The sequence below is a fragment of the Lonchura striata genome, chromosome 12 (genome assembly GCF_050655825.1).
Source record: "Lonchura striata isolate lonStrDom1 chromosome 12, ASM5065582v1, whole genome shotgun sequence".
NCBI classification, from domain to species: Eukaryota; Metazoa; Chordata; class Aves; order Passeriformes; family Estrildidae; genus Lonchura; species Lonchura striata.
In genome coordinates this window covers 288,557-304,267 of record NC_140714.1, presented here as the reverse complement: position 1 = coordinate 304,267, position 15,711 = coordinate 288,557, and the positions used below count along the sequence as shown (strand labels likewise).

The window sequence follows — 15,711 nt, the reverse complement described above, 5'->3', positions numbered from 1 at the left end:
CCCAACAGGAGGCTACCACACTTCAATTGTTCTATTTACCATTTTAATTATCCTTAGCACTTTATTTTTGAAAAAGAGCAGTTACTGACGCTGTGGAGAGACAGGGTTGACCAAAGGGTTGCTGTTCTGTACAAGTTCGCTTTTCCTTACATACCTGATTTTTACTACCTGGGAACGGCAAGAGAGGATGGACTACCCGGGTCAGCAGGGCTCACAGTACACAGGCAGGAGAAAAACCTTTACAGCAAACGCCTGTAACGCACGGCCGAGGCCGCCACGGGCCCTCGGCTGCTCTCAGACGTGCTTGTTGCGCCATCTAGTGACTGCCACGTCTCCCATCCTTCACCCACCCCCTTTTCTGCCCGTTCCCTACACGCTCATGACAAATCGCGCGCATGTAACAGGAACCAGAAAACTGAAACACCAACAGAAACCTCCCTAAGAGCTCTGCGCCTACATGGCTCTTGCAGTTCTTCTAGAGACGTGTATCGCTGTAGCGTTCTTCCACTACTCAGTGAGTTACAGCTCACTGGCCTCAATTGAGGACAAAAGGAGCAAGGAACAACAAAGGCAGCTGGTGCCACTGTGTGGCACAGGTATCGCTCACCGCCAGGAAACTACCCGGCTCCAGCAAATCCAGGGGGATGACACCACAGCACGTGAATCATCGAAGACACTCAGCCTCAGGCTGCTTCTTTTCTTCCTCACCCCATCACGATCCGTGCTGAAAAGGTTTTAAAGGTCATAATATGGGAGGTAGAAGTGCAGGGCATGATGAGTCAAAGTCCACCTTTAATGGACAGGTCTCAAGTGTAAATAGCATCGCCACGTAAGAAAATCTCTGCCTCCAAGAGCTTTAATCCTAACACACGAAGCCGATGTGTGATTACACACTCCTATTGTTTCTATTTGATTGGGAGTGTGTGAGAGAAGGGACTGCTGCCAGCTCAGACTAAACAAAAGCTGGCATCAGAAAGGGGACACGAAAAATGCCCTGCCGTTGATTTACATAGCTCCTTGTCAGGAGGCAAGTAGTAGGATTCCTGGGCTTCTTTGTGGCTAAGTACGTCACCGGATGCTCTAGTTTGCAGTTTTGGGACACTTCCTTTAGGAACGTTCAGTAGGCTGGGAAAGGGAACGTTGAGCGTGTTGACATTGGCAACGGTGCTCCTCTTGAACGTGCCCAGCGATTAGGACACACAGCATAGACCCACCAGTGCTATGGGAACGGCCCCAGGGCACCGGGGAGGGACGCATGTCCCCTACGTGACAGCGCCGTCCCGTCCTGGAGGGGACTCTGTCACCGCAGCTCTGCGGGCTCGTTACCGGGGGCTACTGCGAGGCGGCTGGACACGGCGACCAGCGCCGGCCGCAGAGACGCCGCTGCCGCTGCCGCCTCCCAACCGCCAGCGGCAGCGCCGCGCTCGGCAGCCTCCCCGCGGCGTCGGACGAGCCCTCCTTCTCCCCGCCCTTTCCTCCCATCCATGGCTCATCCCTCGCCCCGCCCTCCGCCGCGCTCTGCCGCTCCCGGCAGCCGGGCCGGGCCGCGGCCGCCCTGTTTTGGAGATAGTCACCGGCCGCCCGGGCGCTGAGGTGAGGCGAGCCCTGCCCCAGGCTTTTCCCGGGCCGTCCCTGGGCTGCCGCTGGGCCACGGACCCTGAGGCAGCCGGGGCAGCCCTCAGCGGCCTCTCCCCAGGCGGGCGGATCGCCTCAAGCCCCGCTCATCTCCCTGCGCAGCCTCTCTCCTGCCCCGGGCGGGGCGGGGCGGGGCCGGGCCGCGGAGGGACCGGGCGGGGAGGAACCGGGCGGGGGCCCGGCGGGAAGCCCCTGGAGGGGCTCGCGCCCAGCCCGGGCCCTTCCCGCCCTATCCTGCGCCGCGGGTCACACGGCCCTGGCCTGGTTCGTTTCAGGGAGTGCCTAAGGACGATGCGGCCCCCGCATCCCTGCAGTCGGTGAGGGCAGCAGGCGAGGCCGCGATGGCGTCGGGCTGCCCGGCGGCCTTCGGGGACCCGACCGAAGTGCGCGAGGGCTTCCTGTGCCCGCTGTGCCTGAAGGATCTCCAGGCGTTCCGGCAGCTCCAGGCGCACTACGAGGAGCAGCACCCGGGCGAAGACCGGGACGTCAGGGCGCAACTCCGAAGTAAGGGCGGCCGCGGTAAATGCGTTCGGCTTGGCCGTGGGAAATCCCTGCTCGTACTTCGAGTGCTCCCAAATGTCTGACAATAATAAAATATCAATTGGAGGGACTTACAGGCGAGGTATGCAGTTCCATTCTTCCGTAAATCTCCTTGGGCCAAGCATAGTACTAACCTTCTCCCGATACTTCCCATAAATTATTCTAAAGTAGGCGCTAAAGAACATTGCTCTACAAATGTCTGCTTTTATGCACGAGTTTTACTGTTGATCTTTTAGGCTTTTTTGTTTGTTTTTACTTGAAAACTCAAAATTATACTAACCCAGTGAATACCCAAGATTTACTTGAAGACTGTGGAGAATATGGGGAATCTCTGGTACTTACCAGGTTCCAGTTCATTAATCTCTTGTTTTGACAGTAGATAAAGCTGTGGTTGCAGTTAAAGTGTGAAGTTAAGAAAGGTTGTTATTGGAAAAACATGGAAAAGCATGTGGGTGGTGGAACTAGCAGGAAGTGCTGGGAGTGTTCCATATCTGTTAGGGAGTTCCACCCTTCATTAGGATTTGGAAAATCTCTTTGAATTTTGTTTCACTAAGATATTTCCCTTTTTTTACCCCCTTATGTATACAATGTCATTTTATATTGAGAGAAGAATGTTTAAAATGTTTAAAATCTGGCGATAATTCTCTATGTTTCCTGCAAACTCTGGTTTTAGTATGCTAGAAGTACTGGCCTCGCAGTCTTGATTTGTTTTTCTCTTGAGATAGACTTTTGAAGTACTAACCAATTTTCGTGGTGAAACCCTAACACTGGGCTGTTTAGTACTTGAAAAAGTCTTTATGTGTACAAGCACACTGAAATTGGTAGCTTGTGCAATAAAACAAGGAATGTGTTGGACGTCCTTGAATCTGAAGAAAATAATAGGGAATTTTGAGAATTAAGATAAAACTATATGATGCTTTGTGCAGTGAGATAGGTCCCATAGTTTAAGACATGTTGCTGTTTTACAGTGAAGTCTGACAATGGAATGTTTTAATCTACTGTCTTGTCCTTAGGACCTCATGCTGCTTTATGACAGACAGCAGAGAGCATTTTGTGTCATCTGTGTTGCTCTGAACTGCATTTTTGTTCTAAGAATGTTTTGAGGATAAATTTATCCAGAAGAAAGGTTTCTGCTAAAAGAAGATGAATATACTGGCTTCACATGACAAATATTTGGTGACTACCTGATATGTCAGATAACTTGGGTTTATTTTTTTCAGATCTAGTCCAGAAGGCCAAAAGAGCAAAGAAGAAATTGCTGAAACAAGATGATGACAGAACTGATTCTGGATCTCAGGAACGATATGAGTCATTCAGCTATGGTGGAGTAGATCCATACATGTGGGAGCCCCAGGAAGTAGGTAGGAGAACTGGAAAGCAATACACAGTGGGAATAAGTTTTGATCTGAATTGGGAAAGTGCTACAGTATTGCCTAAGTGGCTTGGAATTGTGTCTGTGTTCGCTAGCAGGGGGTTATGGTTTGCACACTTTCTTTGAGCAGCCGATCCCTTGGGTGGAGTGTGGGGAAAACACAGTTAATGGGGAGAAGAAAAGACATGTATAGAGTCGTTACCCGAACTACCCTTCAGGGAGCTGTTAATCATGTTATTGTTGCTGTCCTGCTGAGATCTGCTTAATCTGTGTTTACCTCTGTGCAACTAGCTTCATCTTGTCACTTTACAAAAAAGATAATCCACTCATTAAAAGTTATAAGTATATAAAATCTCTAGCTTTTGGGCTACACTTAAAGTAGTTGTTAGTTTGCATGTTTGACAAAAACATTATCTAACAATTTAAACTGTCAGCTTTTTCCTTGGATTTGAGGTGGCAATCACCTCTTATTAAAATGGGGTTTACTTAAAAAAAAAAACAGATTAAAAAAACAAACAATAAACAAACTCCACTGCTCTGAATATAAATCTACATTTGTAGAGTTTCAAGGATAAGCTGTAAAGGATGAGCCTGTAATTACAAATACTGCTATTGGCAATTGCCTGTACTATGACTGAAATACTATGGTTATTTTTGGAGAAGGAATCTTTTGTGGATCCTGGGATAGTTTGCACTATGGTGCTGACAGACTAGGGACTAAGTCCTTTGGGTCTGCAGGGTCTGAGTTCTGTATATTTCTTTACTTTTGACTTTGTAACTATTTGAGCAGCAATCATAGTGTAAATATTAGCTAAGAATAAATTTAGGGAGAAGGTTTATGAACATTATAGAAGTGAGACTGCTCTCTGATGAGCATTGAGAAGATGAACCATAGGGATCTGGCATGTGATTTGATGGATCAGTGAAAGGGATTGTGTCTCCAAAGCAGTGGCTTAAATCAGTTACCCAGAGGGACTCTTCCACTACTGTGAATGCATCTTCGGAGATTTTTGGTTACTTCATTAGCATGAAGAAGTGAGATTTTTACATTTACATATGTTGCATCAAAAAGCAACATTTGATTTTGAGTTCTACCAGCTGGAAGAAAGATTTGGTTGGTTTTGAGGTCTTTAGTTTTTTGTCTATAACTTTGGTTTTTAATACCTCGCCCACCTTACTTGGAAAAGAAGTAATCTTAAACCAACATTATCAACTATGAATTCTGCATGTCTTAGAGATGCTGTATAGTTCTTTTCAATACTCAGTGATCAGTTTTCTGCAAATCTAAACTGTCATGAAGGATTTGATTCAGGCCCCTAAAGGGTAAAGATGATCAGAAATCTTGAAACAAAATTACTGCTGCATAGACCTCCAGTAATCCTTGGGCATGCCTCTTCCCTTTGCTCAATATGTAGCCAGGAAGCTAAAGGGAGTTGGTTTTGAGGACACTACTAGTAGGTAACAGCTTTCCAAATGTAACTGACAAATGAAGATGGAGAAAAAAAAATGTTGCAGATTTTCTCTTTAACATAGTGTTGCTTGTTTTCTGTAGTAGAAGTAAACCACTGTTTAATTGCCAGCCCGAATATTAGTCTTTAACCAGCATGTTTTATTTACAGCAATACTGTGAAAATGTAGGATTCCAATGTGTCTTTAAAGTCGAATTTGAACATGAGAAGTAAATGGTGAAGAGACAGCTGTCTTTCAAGTGGCATTTAAATCCATACAGAGTACTTGGGTGACCAGGACAACTTTCTGTTATCCCTGCAGGTGCTATGAGAAGCCATCTTTCTGAATTCAAGAAACACCGAGCAGCCAGGATTGATCACTATGTAGTTGAAGTCAATAAGTTAATAATCAGGTTGGAAAAGGTAAGTTTGGTGCTTCTTAATATTCCAACCTTCTATATGTTTCCTAGACTAAAAAAAATATATTTCATTATGAAGTGTACCCACTTATCTAGGAATACACTTTATAAAAGATACTAAACTATGACATTTTTCACACATTACCTTGAGAACTGTGCACGATTTGATTTTGTGCCGTGGGTATAATTTCTGGATCTGTGCTTTCAAGCTGAAGATTCTACTTCCACATGCTTCAAGAGCCATCTGTTCTCCTGTTTTATTTTCTCATTGTTTTACTTTACTAAATTGCTCCCCAATATTTTTGTTATGATTCTTCCAGCTCCTCATTCTTCAAAATCTGCCAGTGGTACACTTGCATTTTAGTTCAGATGCAGTAATGTTGGCTGCAGTAAGGATTATGTCCAAAATGTGCTGATTTGTACAAATTTGACAAGTCATTGTTTAGCACTGGTATGAACACAGAATTAGGAAAAAAAATGAAAGTTGCATAAAACCAGCTGAAATTCCTCTCTCTTAAAAACACTGGGTTTCTTTTTCTTGTTGGGCTGAGTTGTGCTGGGTTTTTTCCTTACAAAAGTATAATTTTCTTGAATATATTATTTATCTTTAACCAGCTTACATCATTTGACAGAGCAAACACTGAGTCAGCTAAAATAAGAGGTTAGTGTGAGCTTACCTGAGACTATTTGCCTCTATAGTTTAACCAGGTGAGGAATCAATTGAACACTTATGTGGTATGTATTCCTGCTCACAGCTATTGAGAAGTCTGTTGTGCCTTGGGTCAGTGATCAGGATGTTCCATTTTGCCCAGACTGTGGCAGTAAGTTCAGTATCCGAAACCGACGTCACCACTGCCGCCTTTGTGGGTCTATTATGTGCAAGAAGTGCATGGAATTTGTCAGTCTTCCTTTGGCAAGTAAGTACTGTTGAGTTAATTCTTCATTTTCTTAGCTCACTTTGGGTGCGTCCTGGCTTTTGCCATTACAAAAAAATACGCTGGTAATAGTCTGTCTCTGCAGAAAACTTTGATTCAGTTTCATGCAGACACTTGTCTGTGAAGCAGAATACAAGGAATTATTTCTCCATTCTTTTTCTCTGTTCCTTCTTCAGATTTGGAAGTGTTGCATAACACTGAAAAATTTACTAGAAGTAATAGTTGTCATAGTAAATAAGTAAGTAGTAAGTAGTAAAAAAGTAATAACTCCTGGTAAATATAGGTATTGCTTATTCTACTAAGTACTATAACTATGGAGCTATTTACTTTAGGAACTGCCAAGGTTCTTGACATTTAAAATATTGTGGATATTTCCAGTTTTGTTTGTGGTGTCCAAATGCTAGACCTTGGGACAACAACTTAGGGAAATTCATGTTTAGGTCTTTAAGAACCACTTCTAAACTTTTATTTTTCTCATGTGGTGCACAAGATAGGTAACTGTATGTTCTGTGGAGATAAATGACTTTAACTGTGCCTTTTAGAGTGTGCAAGCGCAATGCCTGGATGCCATTATCATACCTGTTCTACACATTGGTTTGTGACTGTGCAGGCTCAAACATGAGAACACTTCTAGGCATAAGCAATGTAGGTGATGCTCAGTAGTGTGCTCTCTACCTAGTTTTAATACAGCAAGATTTGCAGTGAAGACCCAAATTCTGACTTGCAGTCATAGTTGTTATGCAATCCTTACATGTCTTTCAGCAGACTCTTTCAACCTGGTTTTTTAGTACTACCTTAATTATAAAGTTCCTGTTAAAGGGCAGTTTGTTTGTGTTGGTAAAATCTGTTGGCTTCTCCAGTTACTGTAAAATTGCCTGTGTATAACCTTTAGGCAAACTCACTAGTGCCAGCAAAGAGGCCTTGGGTTCTCATACAAGCCCAAACTCCTCACCAAGCAGCGTCCACGGCTCTCGCCGTGGCAGCATTAGCAGCATAAGCAGCATGAGCTCTGTTCTGGATGAGAAGGATGATGAACGAATCCGTTGTTGTCAGCACTGCAAAGATACCCTGTTGAAAAAAGAGCAACAGATTGATGAGAAAGAATATACACCAGAGATTGTAAAACTCTATGAGGTAAGTTAAGCTCTATGCTACAGCGTATATGTCTGCAGTGGTCACTACTTGACTTTCGTCTTGTTACATCATGTCTAAACTCTATGACTTAATACTGACTTGTGTTAGCAGAGACTGTTGGGTGTTTATGCCATGTTGCAAAGACGTATCTGAAATGCTGGAATCACTTGCAATATAATATTTATAGCCCACATTAACTTCATGCATAGTTTTAAAATACATCTTCATTCTCATCATCTGGAGCTAATAGTTCAGACATGCCTCTCTCTTAAAATTGTGAACTTGTTTAAACCAGTGAGTGATATGCTGTGCATTTGATTGGTGGGCTGCACTGGAACTACAGCACTCAATGTCACCACTGTTGCCATCAGTCCTTACACTCATGGCAAGTGCATTTTTTGAACCATCTCTATCAACATTCCGTTCAAATGCTTCGCAGCATGTGCTGATGATCACCAGATACCTTTTCAGTAGAGTCTACAAACTTCCCTGGTTAGTATTAATGGGAGTTTTTGTTGGTGCTCTTGTTGGTGAAGAGATCTAAGGCTAGAAGTTGTCCAAGTCAGCCATTCAAACAGCTTCAAGATTTGAAGTCCACATTACAGGCGTACAGCCAGTCTTTCTCTGTTTCTAACAATGCCACACGTGTTCTGGAAATAAATGGAGAGTCTTGTCATCCTGAACAGTTAAAGTGCCTTTTATCATGGTTAACTTCAAATCTGCACAAGCAGCATTAAAAGATTCATGTCAATGTGTTCTTGCATTAGTGTTTTAATGTCAATTCCTTTTTTATACATTTTGTTTTAATATTATAACAAGAAACTCCGACTCTGCATGGAGAAGGTTGACCAGAAGGCACCAGAATACATAAGGATGGCAGAATCACTAAAGTAAGTCCATTGCTGACTATGTTATGAATACATGTATTTTTCCTCTAAGTGTGAGAAGTAGTAAGGAAGTGGTGTACTAAGACTGCAAGTGTGTGTAAATTTAAAGAAAAATCAGTGCTTCATTATCTGTTGTCTTCTGGATGCTCTTCAAACAAAGTAATACTGAATTAATTATTAATGGTAACATACAGAGAGGTTGTTTATTTTGTTAAATTTTCAAAGCCACTTCCCGGTGAGGCACTACTGTCATACTTCGACACATCACCTTTGCAAAAAAAGGAAGTACAAGGCTACAATTCTTGTGTAAATGAGCCTCTTCAAAACAGCTGCAGTAAGCTGTTGCTGTCCTCAGCTGGGATGCTCTGGCTTCCAAGGAGTGCCAGCAGCAGCAGATTATTAGAACTATTCTGTTCTGTGTAAAGCATCCTCACCTGGCAGTTGTTCTGAGTGTAGCTGGGTACCCTGTGCTGCAGTGGATAAGCAACAGTCTTGTATTTCAGTTTTGTGCATCATTTCTTCCATTAGTATTCTCTCACAGGGTTAACTTAAGACTCTCCAACTCTATCTGCAAAAGGTTGCCAGGTTATACTTTTGGCTCGTATAGTGAGAGAAATACACGCACTGGTCTTTGACTAGGAAGCATTTCCTTCTGAAAAGTTAAAGTTACCTGTCCTTTAGATCTAATGGTAGTAGAAAAATTAGTAATGAAAGTGCTTTGTAAAAACATTCCTTGCAATAGGAAGAAGTACAGAAGGTGAAAAATTTGCTAACGTGTTACTGCTTTTTGTCATGAAGTCAAGAAAGATTGGGTTATGTGGCTTGGCAGCTAGAGAAAAGTAAAAATACAGTTGTCCTGGATAACGGAAGTAAATGTCAGAAAACAACAGGCTTGTTATGGGTGAAATGAAAGACTTCTGACTAGTAGTGTATCCTGGAAATTGGAATCCTATGGATAGTGAAGTTGCTTTTTAGAAAGTGATTATTATAATTTATATTTGTGATACAAAAGGACAGGGAAGCTAAAAACTTATGAAGAGTTTTCCCCACTAAGTCCTAATTTGTTTTATCAATAAAGTGGAGACTCTAGTAAAGTGCCTGTAATGATTGTGTCCCCATGTGGACAGTCATTTAGTAGCATTTTAAATACTACACCCTGTCCAGCATAGTATTTTCCTTTCTGACAAATGCTACTGGAGGTAACTATTGTGCTTTAATAGTTACTCAGAGATTTTTTCCCACCAAGTTGTCTCAAAAGAAATCCCCACAAAATAGATACATTTGCTAAGCATATGTATATTTTAGATATTACTTGTAGAGTGGCATTTTTATGTTTGAATACAGTTTATCCTAGAATAATAATATATAAGTAATATAAGTAATAATTATATATATATATATGATTAAAAATTGTATTTAATCACATATACAGTTATCTTCTATGAAGTGTTCATGTTCACAAAATCAGTATAATTTTTCACTTTTGTCACAAAAAAAGGTTTTTTTAAACATGAGCTTGAAATAAAATCATTCAGCCCTTTAGTGTTAGCAGTTATCACTGTAGAATCTTGGTCATCTTGGGATACCTAGTAGTGTTGTACATGTTGTTAACTGAATGCATGACTTACAGTAAAGTTCTGTTTATTCTTTAGTGCTGGGGAGTCAGCCTACAACCTTGATCATGCTAATGACTTAAGAGTGGAGATTCAAAAAATGTATGAATTTATAGATGCGTTAAGGTAAAAGATTGTCTCTCCTTTTTCCCCCCATCATGTATGTATCTCTGTTATGACTTAACTGATTATATGGATGATCAATTTGTCTGCTCAGTTGTAAAGAACATTTGAAAAGGTAGATGCTGTTCCTGTACGTTACCAATTTCTACTTTCTTCTCCAGCCTTACAATTCATGCATTCCTTTGCAGTAGGAATATGTAAGTATAGAGAAAGCAAGTAACAGCACCATTTAGGGGAAAGGAATTGTTTGTTTGGGGTTTCTTTGTTTTTCTAAGGCTGGGCTTGGAAAGTGTTACAAATTGTAATATTCAAAATTGTTTATATAAACGAACATCAGAAGTTTTTAATCCAATATTGTCTCTCCACTTTTGTGGAATTTTTCCTGGTTTTGTTTTTGAACTGATGAGGCTGTATGTTTTCTTTGATTCAGTAAGAAGATTTTGAGTCTGGGCTTGCACGAAGATCCTCAACCTCATCCTAAAATACTACAACTTCAGCGAATGATAAGATATTCAGCTACACTTTTTGTTCAGGTAAATAGAGCATATGCTCTATTTACATTTTAGATAGTGTTCTCTTCTTTGCCAGGCATCCCTGTGCATTGAATCTATTTTGACAAGGGCCTTAGTTCTATACATTTTCTGTAGTTCCCCAAATGACTTATGATAGCTTTAAATAAGCTGTCTGGAACACTTATCTTTCACTCAGAGCAGCTATTGGGCCTGGGGAACCCAAGAGTGTGTGAGCCGTGGCTCTTCCTCTTGCTGAGGTGTGAGCCCACCCAGCAGTGCAGCTGTGGCAGCAGAGGTGTGTGGAGACCTGCAGCAGGGACTGCAGTGTAGAAGCATCTTTGATGTGTTTGTGGACTTTCTGCTGGTAGTATCTTTCATCTCAAGGACTTGAAAAATGGGCTGAATACCTGCAAGCAATATAGTAAATATTTCATTTTTGCCAGGAAAAACTGCTTGGCCTAATGTCCCTGCCAACTAAGGATCAGTATGAAGAACTGAAGAAGAGAAGACTGCATATGGTAAGACAGGTTGGGATCTATTACATCTTGTATCAGGCTTTCTCATAGATATAAGCCTGGGAGCTGGGATATGAGTAGTTGCCTTCAACATTGGATTTCAGTTTATTTTTTCATCCATATCATCCCATCCCCTTTTCCAAGGATTTGCCTAGCTGCTGCTTTGTTCTGTCCAGAACAGAAGTAGGTGGGCACAAAGCTGAACACTTCTAGAAAGCAGCAGGGAGTTGCTGCTGCACAGGCTGTTTCTGCTGCAGTGTGTGCAGAGCAAGCCCTGAAGTGAGCGTGTTAGTTTACACTGACTTCAAAATTGTGTTCAGGAATCCACTCACATAAGTAGAATTTGGAAACTTCTTTTGTTGGTGGGAAAGGACATACTAGAAAAAGGATGCCTTTGCAGGGAGAGAGGCTTTTTTTCCTTTAGGAGGGAGGATATCTTTAATTATAAACTAAGATAAACTTCATCTTGAGGTATAAGTTGAGAAATAAGAATAATCCCACTCCAAAAGCCAGTATATCAGTGACCTTAAACACTGATGTTCTGTGCGATACGATTAATGTCCAGATCAATGTAGACCACTCTTTGCACAGCTGCATTGGGCATTTTTTTTTCTATGAAGAGAATTGTTGCTCCTACTTTCCCTTAAGTTTGTAGAGGCAGATGTCATGGGTTTTTCATCAGTATCATCAGAAACTCAAGGGAAGCATGTAAGGAATGATATGAAAGTAAGAATCTTCTGCAAAGTAACCAAAATGGCAGCTGATCCCTTTAAGCATCAGCCAACAATGTCTTAAGATTAGCTAACTTGTACCTATGAATACTTAAAATTAAATTTTTCAAGCTTGTGGTGTTTTCTTACTACATGTTTTTTGGTTTAGGTCACTCTTGAAACACAGGGAAAACAAGAGGAAAAGCAGAAGGAGCTTATCTCCATATCTGCATCTGCAGTTAATGGTGATGAAACTCATATAAAAAAAGGAACAGTCAAGAAATCTGAAGGCTGGTTACCCACATCTAGCATTTCAAGAGAGAGCGAGAGAGCAGACCCACTTCTTCAGCAGATTGACAATATCACATCCTTTATTAAGCAAGCAAAGGCAGCTAATAGGATAGATGAGGTCCATACATTGCAAGAGAACTTGATGCAGCTTCAGGATGAATATGATCAACAACAAACTCTGAAAGCTATTGAGCTTTCTAAAAAACAGGCAGAAGAGGAGGAGATACAGAGGGAGGAACTTCAGGTCCTTCGTGAAAAAGAGTGGGAAAGAGAGCACCATAAATTCATGTCTCAGCATTCGAGGACACGCTCCTTAGACTTCAGAGAAGTCAAACAGCATTTGGATGTTACTTGGATCAAAGGGGACACTCCTGCTGTTGAGCAGCTGCCAGCAAAAGAGCACTCAACCTTCACACTCAAATCCCAGAATGTCCCACAGTGTGACAAAGACATCGATCAACCAGCCTGTCTAAACCCCTTTGAGGATGAAGCAGATACCCCTCAAGTAGAAGATCCTGCTAATCCATTTGCCGAAGACACCTCTCCAGTGGTTTCCTTCTCTAAAACAGCTCAGCAAAGTGATAAAAAAGAATATAATCCATTTGAAAGTGAGGAGGAGGATGAACAAAGTAATGGAGCACCTGGCAGTACTTCAAACCCCTTTGAAGAGGATGAAAATCCATTTGAAAAGCCTGGGGGCAGTTGGAATTCAGGGAATCCATTTGAAGAGGGATCCTCTAGCAATCCCTTTGAAGTGGAGGATGGCAGTGAGATCTCTGGAGAGGAGGTTATAGAGGAAGAGCTGCTTCTCCAACAGATAGATAATATTAAAGCTTATATATTTGATGCCAAACATAGTGGACGACTGGATGAGGTGGAGGTATTGACAGAGAACTTAAAGGAACTGAAACACACATTAGCAAAGCAGAAGGAGAAATCTAACTGCTGAAGCAGCAATAGGGCTGTGTAATAACTCTGTCTGCTGTTAAATATGGGAATGTAAAGCAGATACTTACAGACAGGAATACACATCACAAGAGGGAACTGGGAGAATCCTGACTTTAAAGCACTTTCATTTAGACATTGCCACTACTACACAGTCCTGAAGAAAGAATTACTGAGGAATGCTGCTGGTCTCAAAAACTTGAGTAAGAAATTTTAAAATAACTTTTTACAGCACTTTTTAATGCTAACTGGTGTTACTGAATGCTTATTTTGGTCCAGGGGTTAAGTAAGTGCTAACAGGGAACTACGATGGTTTGCCCTCTTTCCTGATTTCTGCTGCAATGTTGGCCTTTCAGGTGTGGCCTTTCAAGTTTTGACTAAAGAGAGATGAAAACTTTTCTAAAACTTTTTCATCCTCTCCTGACCCAGGGTAGTTGAACTGCTAACACTGTTCTGGCAATGTGCTGTTAAAGAGCTGCTGTGATTCTCCGGGATGCTGAATGTACAGGCTTGCAGATCAAGTTTATGCAGTGCTAATAAAAAGGGATCTTAAGACTGAGAAAAACTTTCTAACGTATCTTATAACTTTTTAGAGTCTGTATAAAGATTCCCAAGTAAAATTTGGATGTTTCTTTTCATCACTTCTGGTTTCCCATTTGCTCTGAGCACCAACAATGTTGTCATAGCATCATACTGACTTCAGACCTGCTCATGAGGGAGCAAGCATTTGCTCATTTCCAGGGAAAGGAGCATCCGGCCAGCACCACTTCTATTGTAATATAAAGGGTGAACCTCCAATTGTAATTGCATTATGGAATCTACGCATTCCTTTAAATCCTCCCTGTGATAGAATGATCATGTTTGTTGTATTTGTGAGACTGGAATATTTTGTATCACTCAAGCAACAAAAAATTTTGTTTTATAATGGAAAGCTGAGATGCCACTGGAATTTTGTGAAAGCTGGAGGACAAAGTCTGGCTGCAATAGTGCCAAATGACAATTCTCTCATGTTAGATTCCCCTCAGTTTTTATGAGAATCAGGCATACCTGTTTTAAATAAGGAACTTCAGATTGAAGACCTCTTGTGATCCTGTGGTCTGGGGGATGACCAGGTGACTGCCAGTACCTGTGATGCAGGAGGGCCTACAGCTGGGCAATGCTGTGTTTTTGAGAAAGATGGTATGTAACCACTTTGATTTTTATCTTTGAGAGGCAACAGAAACATCAGCAGGAATCACCATTTGCAGGAGTGGTGGTGGTGAGTTAATCTTAAAGGGTTTATTTAAAACTGAAATAGAGGAAAATTAGGCAGATCACACTGTATAGCACTAACAATAGTGGGCTTAGTCAGTAGTGTGAGGTTCTGTGAATGGGACATGCCTTTTAATTGTCTCTGATATTGGCATACTGTCTCTGATACTGCTTAAGATTTTAGAGACAACTAACTCTGTTACCTAAAGAGCAGGAACTCTGGTTACTAGCTGTGAGTAAGTGGAGTTAGGGATTTGTGGAACTGTTGTTCAAAAAGACCAAACCACCTATATCCTCACTTAATACCACTAGCAAGGGGTTGAAGTAACTCAGACCAGCCACTCAAGGATTACCTGATGGTCTGTCTGGTGTAGCCTGAATTGGGGTTTGAAAGGTGTGCAAAAGAGGTTGGCTTAAGACCCTGAAGTGCATATAGTGATGTTTTATTGGAGCTGATTGAGTCCCCAAGTGTTACTTTGTACCAAGAAGAAAGAACACAGGATTCTGAAAGGTCTTGACAGAATATAGGTGCTTGGCACCAGATTAATGAAGGCAGCAAAAACTTGATAGCTAAATAGAATACCTGGAATTATTTAAGAGATAGTATAAGGCATTTATTTAGGACAGGCTTGGTTGCTGTTCAGGAGGATTGCTTCCTGCACTCTAACCTAATGCTTTTTTAGGTATCAACATGAAAATGTTTCAGTGGCTTTGGCTTTCACATTAAAAAGTGTTTTGTTCCTTGTTGCAACTATCCTGCCTTGTTTATATTTTCTGGCTAACACACTAATAACTATAATATTCTTATTGTATACGTAATACATTATTTTTACAAACAGGTAACAGACTAGGATACCTCATGATCTTTGTGAGTGTTAACTCTGATAGCCTAGACAGCTAATACTAAAATTGTCTCTGATGTGAAGACCTTTGCTGGTATAGGGACTGCTGTGAGGCTTGCAAGGCACAAGGGAATGAAGATGTCTTAAGCATAAAGCTCAATAACTAATTAGCATTGACTTTTGTTACAACTGCATGCACTACTCTGTATGAAAACTTTGTAAAAAGAGATGAAATAAAACAACATGTTTATTTTGTGTTATGTTTGTCCTTGACAGTTTGTACTGGATGCTTGCATCTGTGTGAAATTTTATATTCAACTGTGAATTCAGAAATGCTGCAATACAGTTATACAGTGACTTGCATATGTAAGCCTGACGTAAAGGTCTGTACAGTAGAGTACACTCTATCACGTTTATACATATTACAGGGATGGCGTAATTGTTTGGCAAGGCAAACTGTGATGATTTAGAAGGGGTGTTTTGAGAATTGTAAACTTACCTCTGATATACCAATTTGTCCATTCTCCTTTCCAGCTGAT

At 41.4% G+C, this 15,711-nt stretch overlaps 1 protein-coding gene across 4 annotated transcripts; it reads left to right on the top strand.

Annotated features, from left to right (window-relative positions):
• Window positions 1–1,475: 1,475 nt before the first annotated feature.
• On the top strand, window positions 1,476–15,429 carry RBSN (rabenosyn, RAB effector). Of its 4 annotated transcripts, none has more exons than XM_021542533.4 (12): window positions 1,477–1,593; window positions 1,911–2,139; window positions 3,396–3,536; window positions 5,318–5,418; window positions 6,030–6,075; window positions 6,170–6,331; window positions 7,242–7,483; window positions 8,303–8,373; window positions 10,023–10,109; window positions 10,537–10,639; window positions 11,062–11,136; window positions 12,013–15,429. In XM_021542533.4, exons 2-12 carry the CDS (start codon window positions 1,977–1,979, stop codon window positions 13,081–13,083), a joined length of 2,262 nt encoding a protein of 753 aa, XP_021398208.2. In that variant the 5' UTR covers window positions 1,477–1,593; window positions 1,911–1,976; the 3' UTR covers window positions 13,084–15,429. The 4 variants fall into 4 exon arrangements, with proteins under 4 accessions (XP_085446327.1, XP_021398208.2, XP_085446329.1 ...); XM_085590203.1 differs by having other exon boundaries at window positions 1,521–1,593; window positions 1,911–2,257; XM_085590201.1 differs by lacking the exon at window positions 10,023–10,109 and having other exon boundaries at window positions 1,476–1,593.
• Window positions 15,430–15,711: the final 282 nt, after the last annotated feature.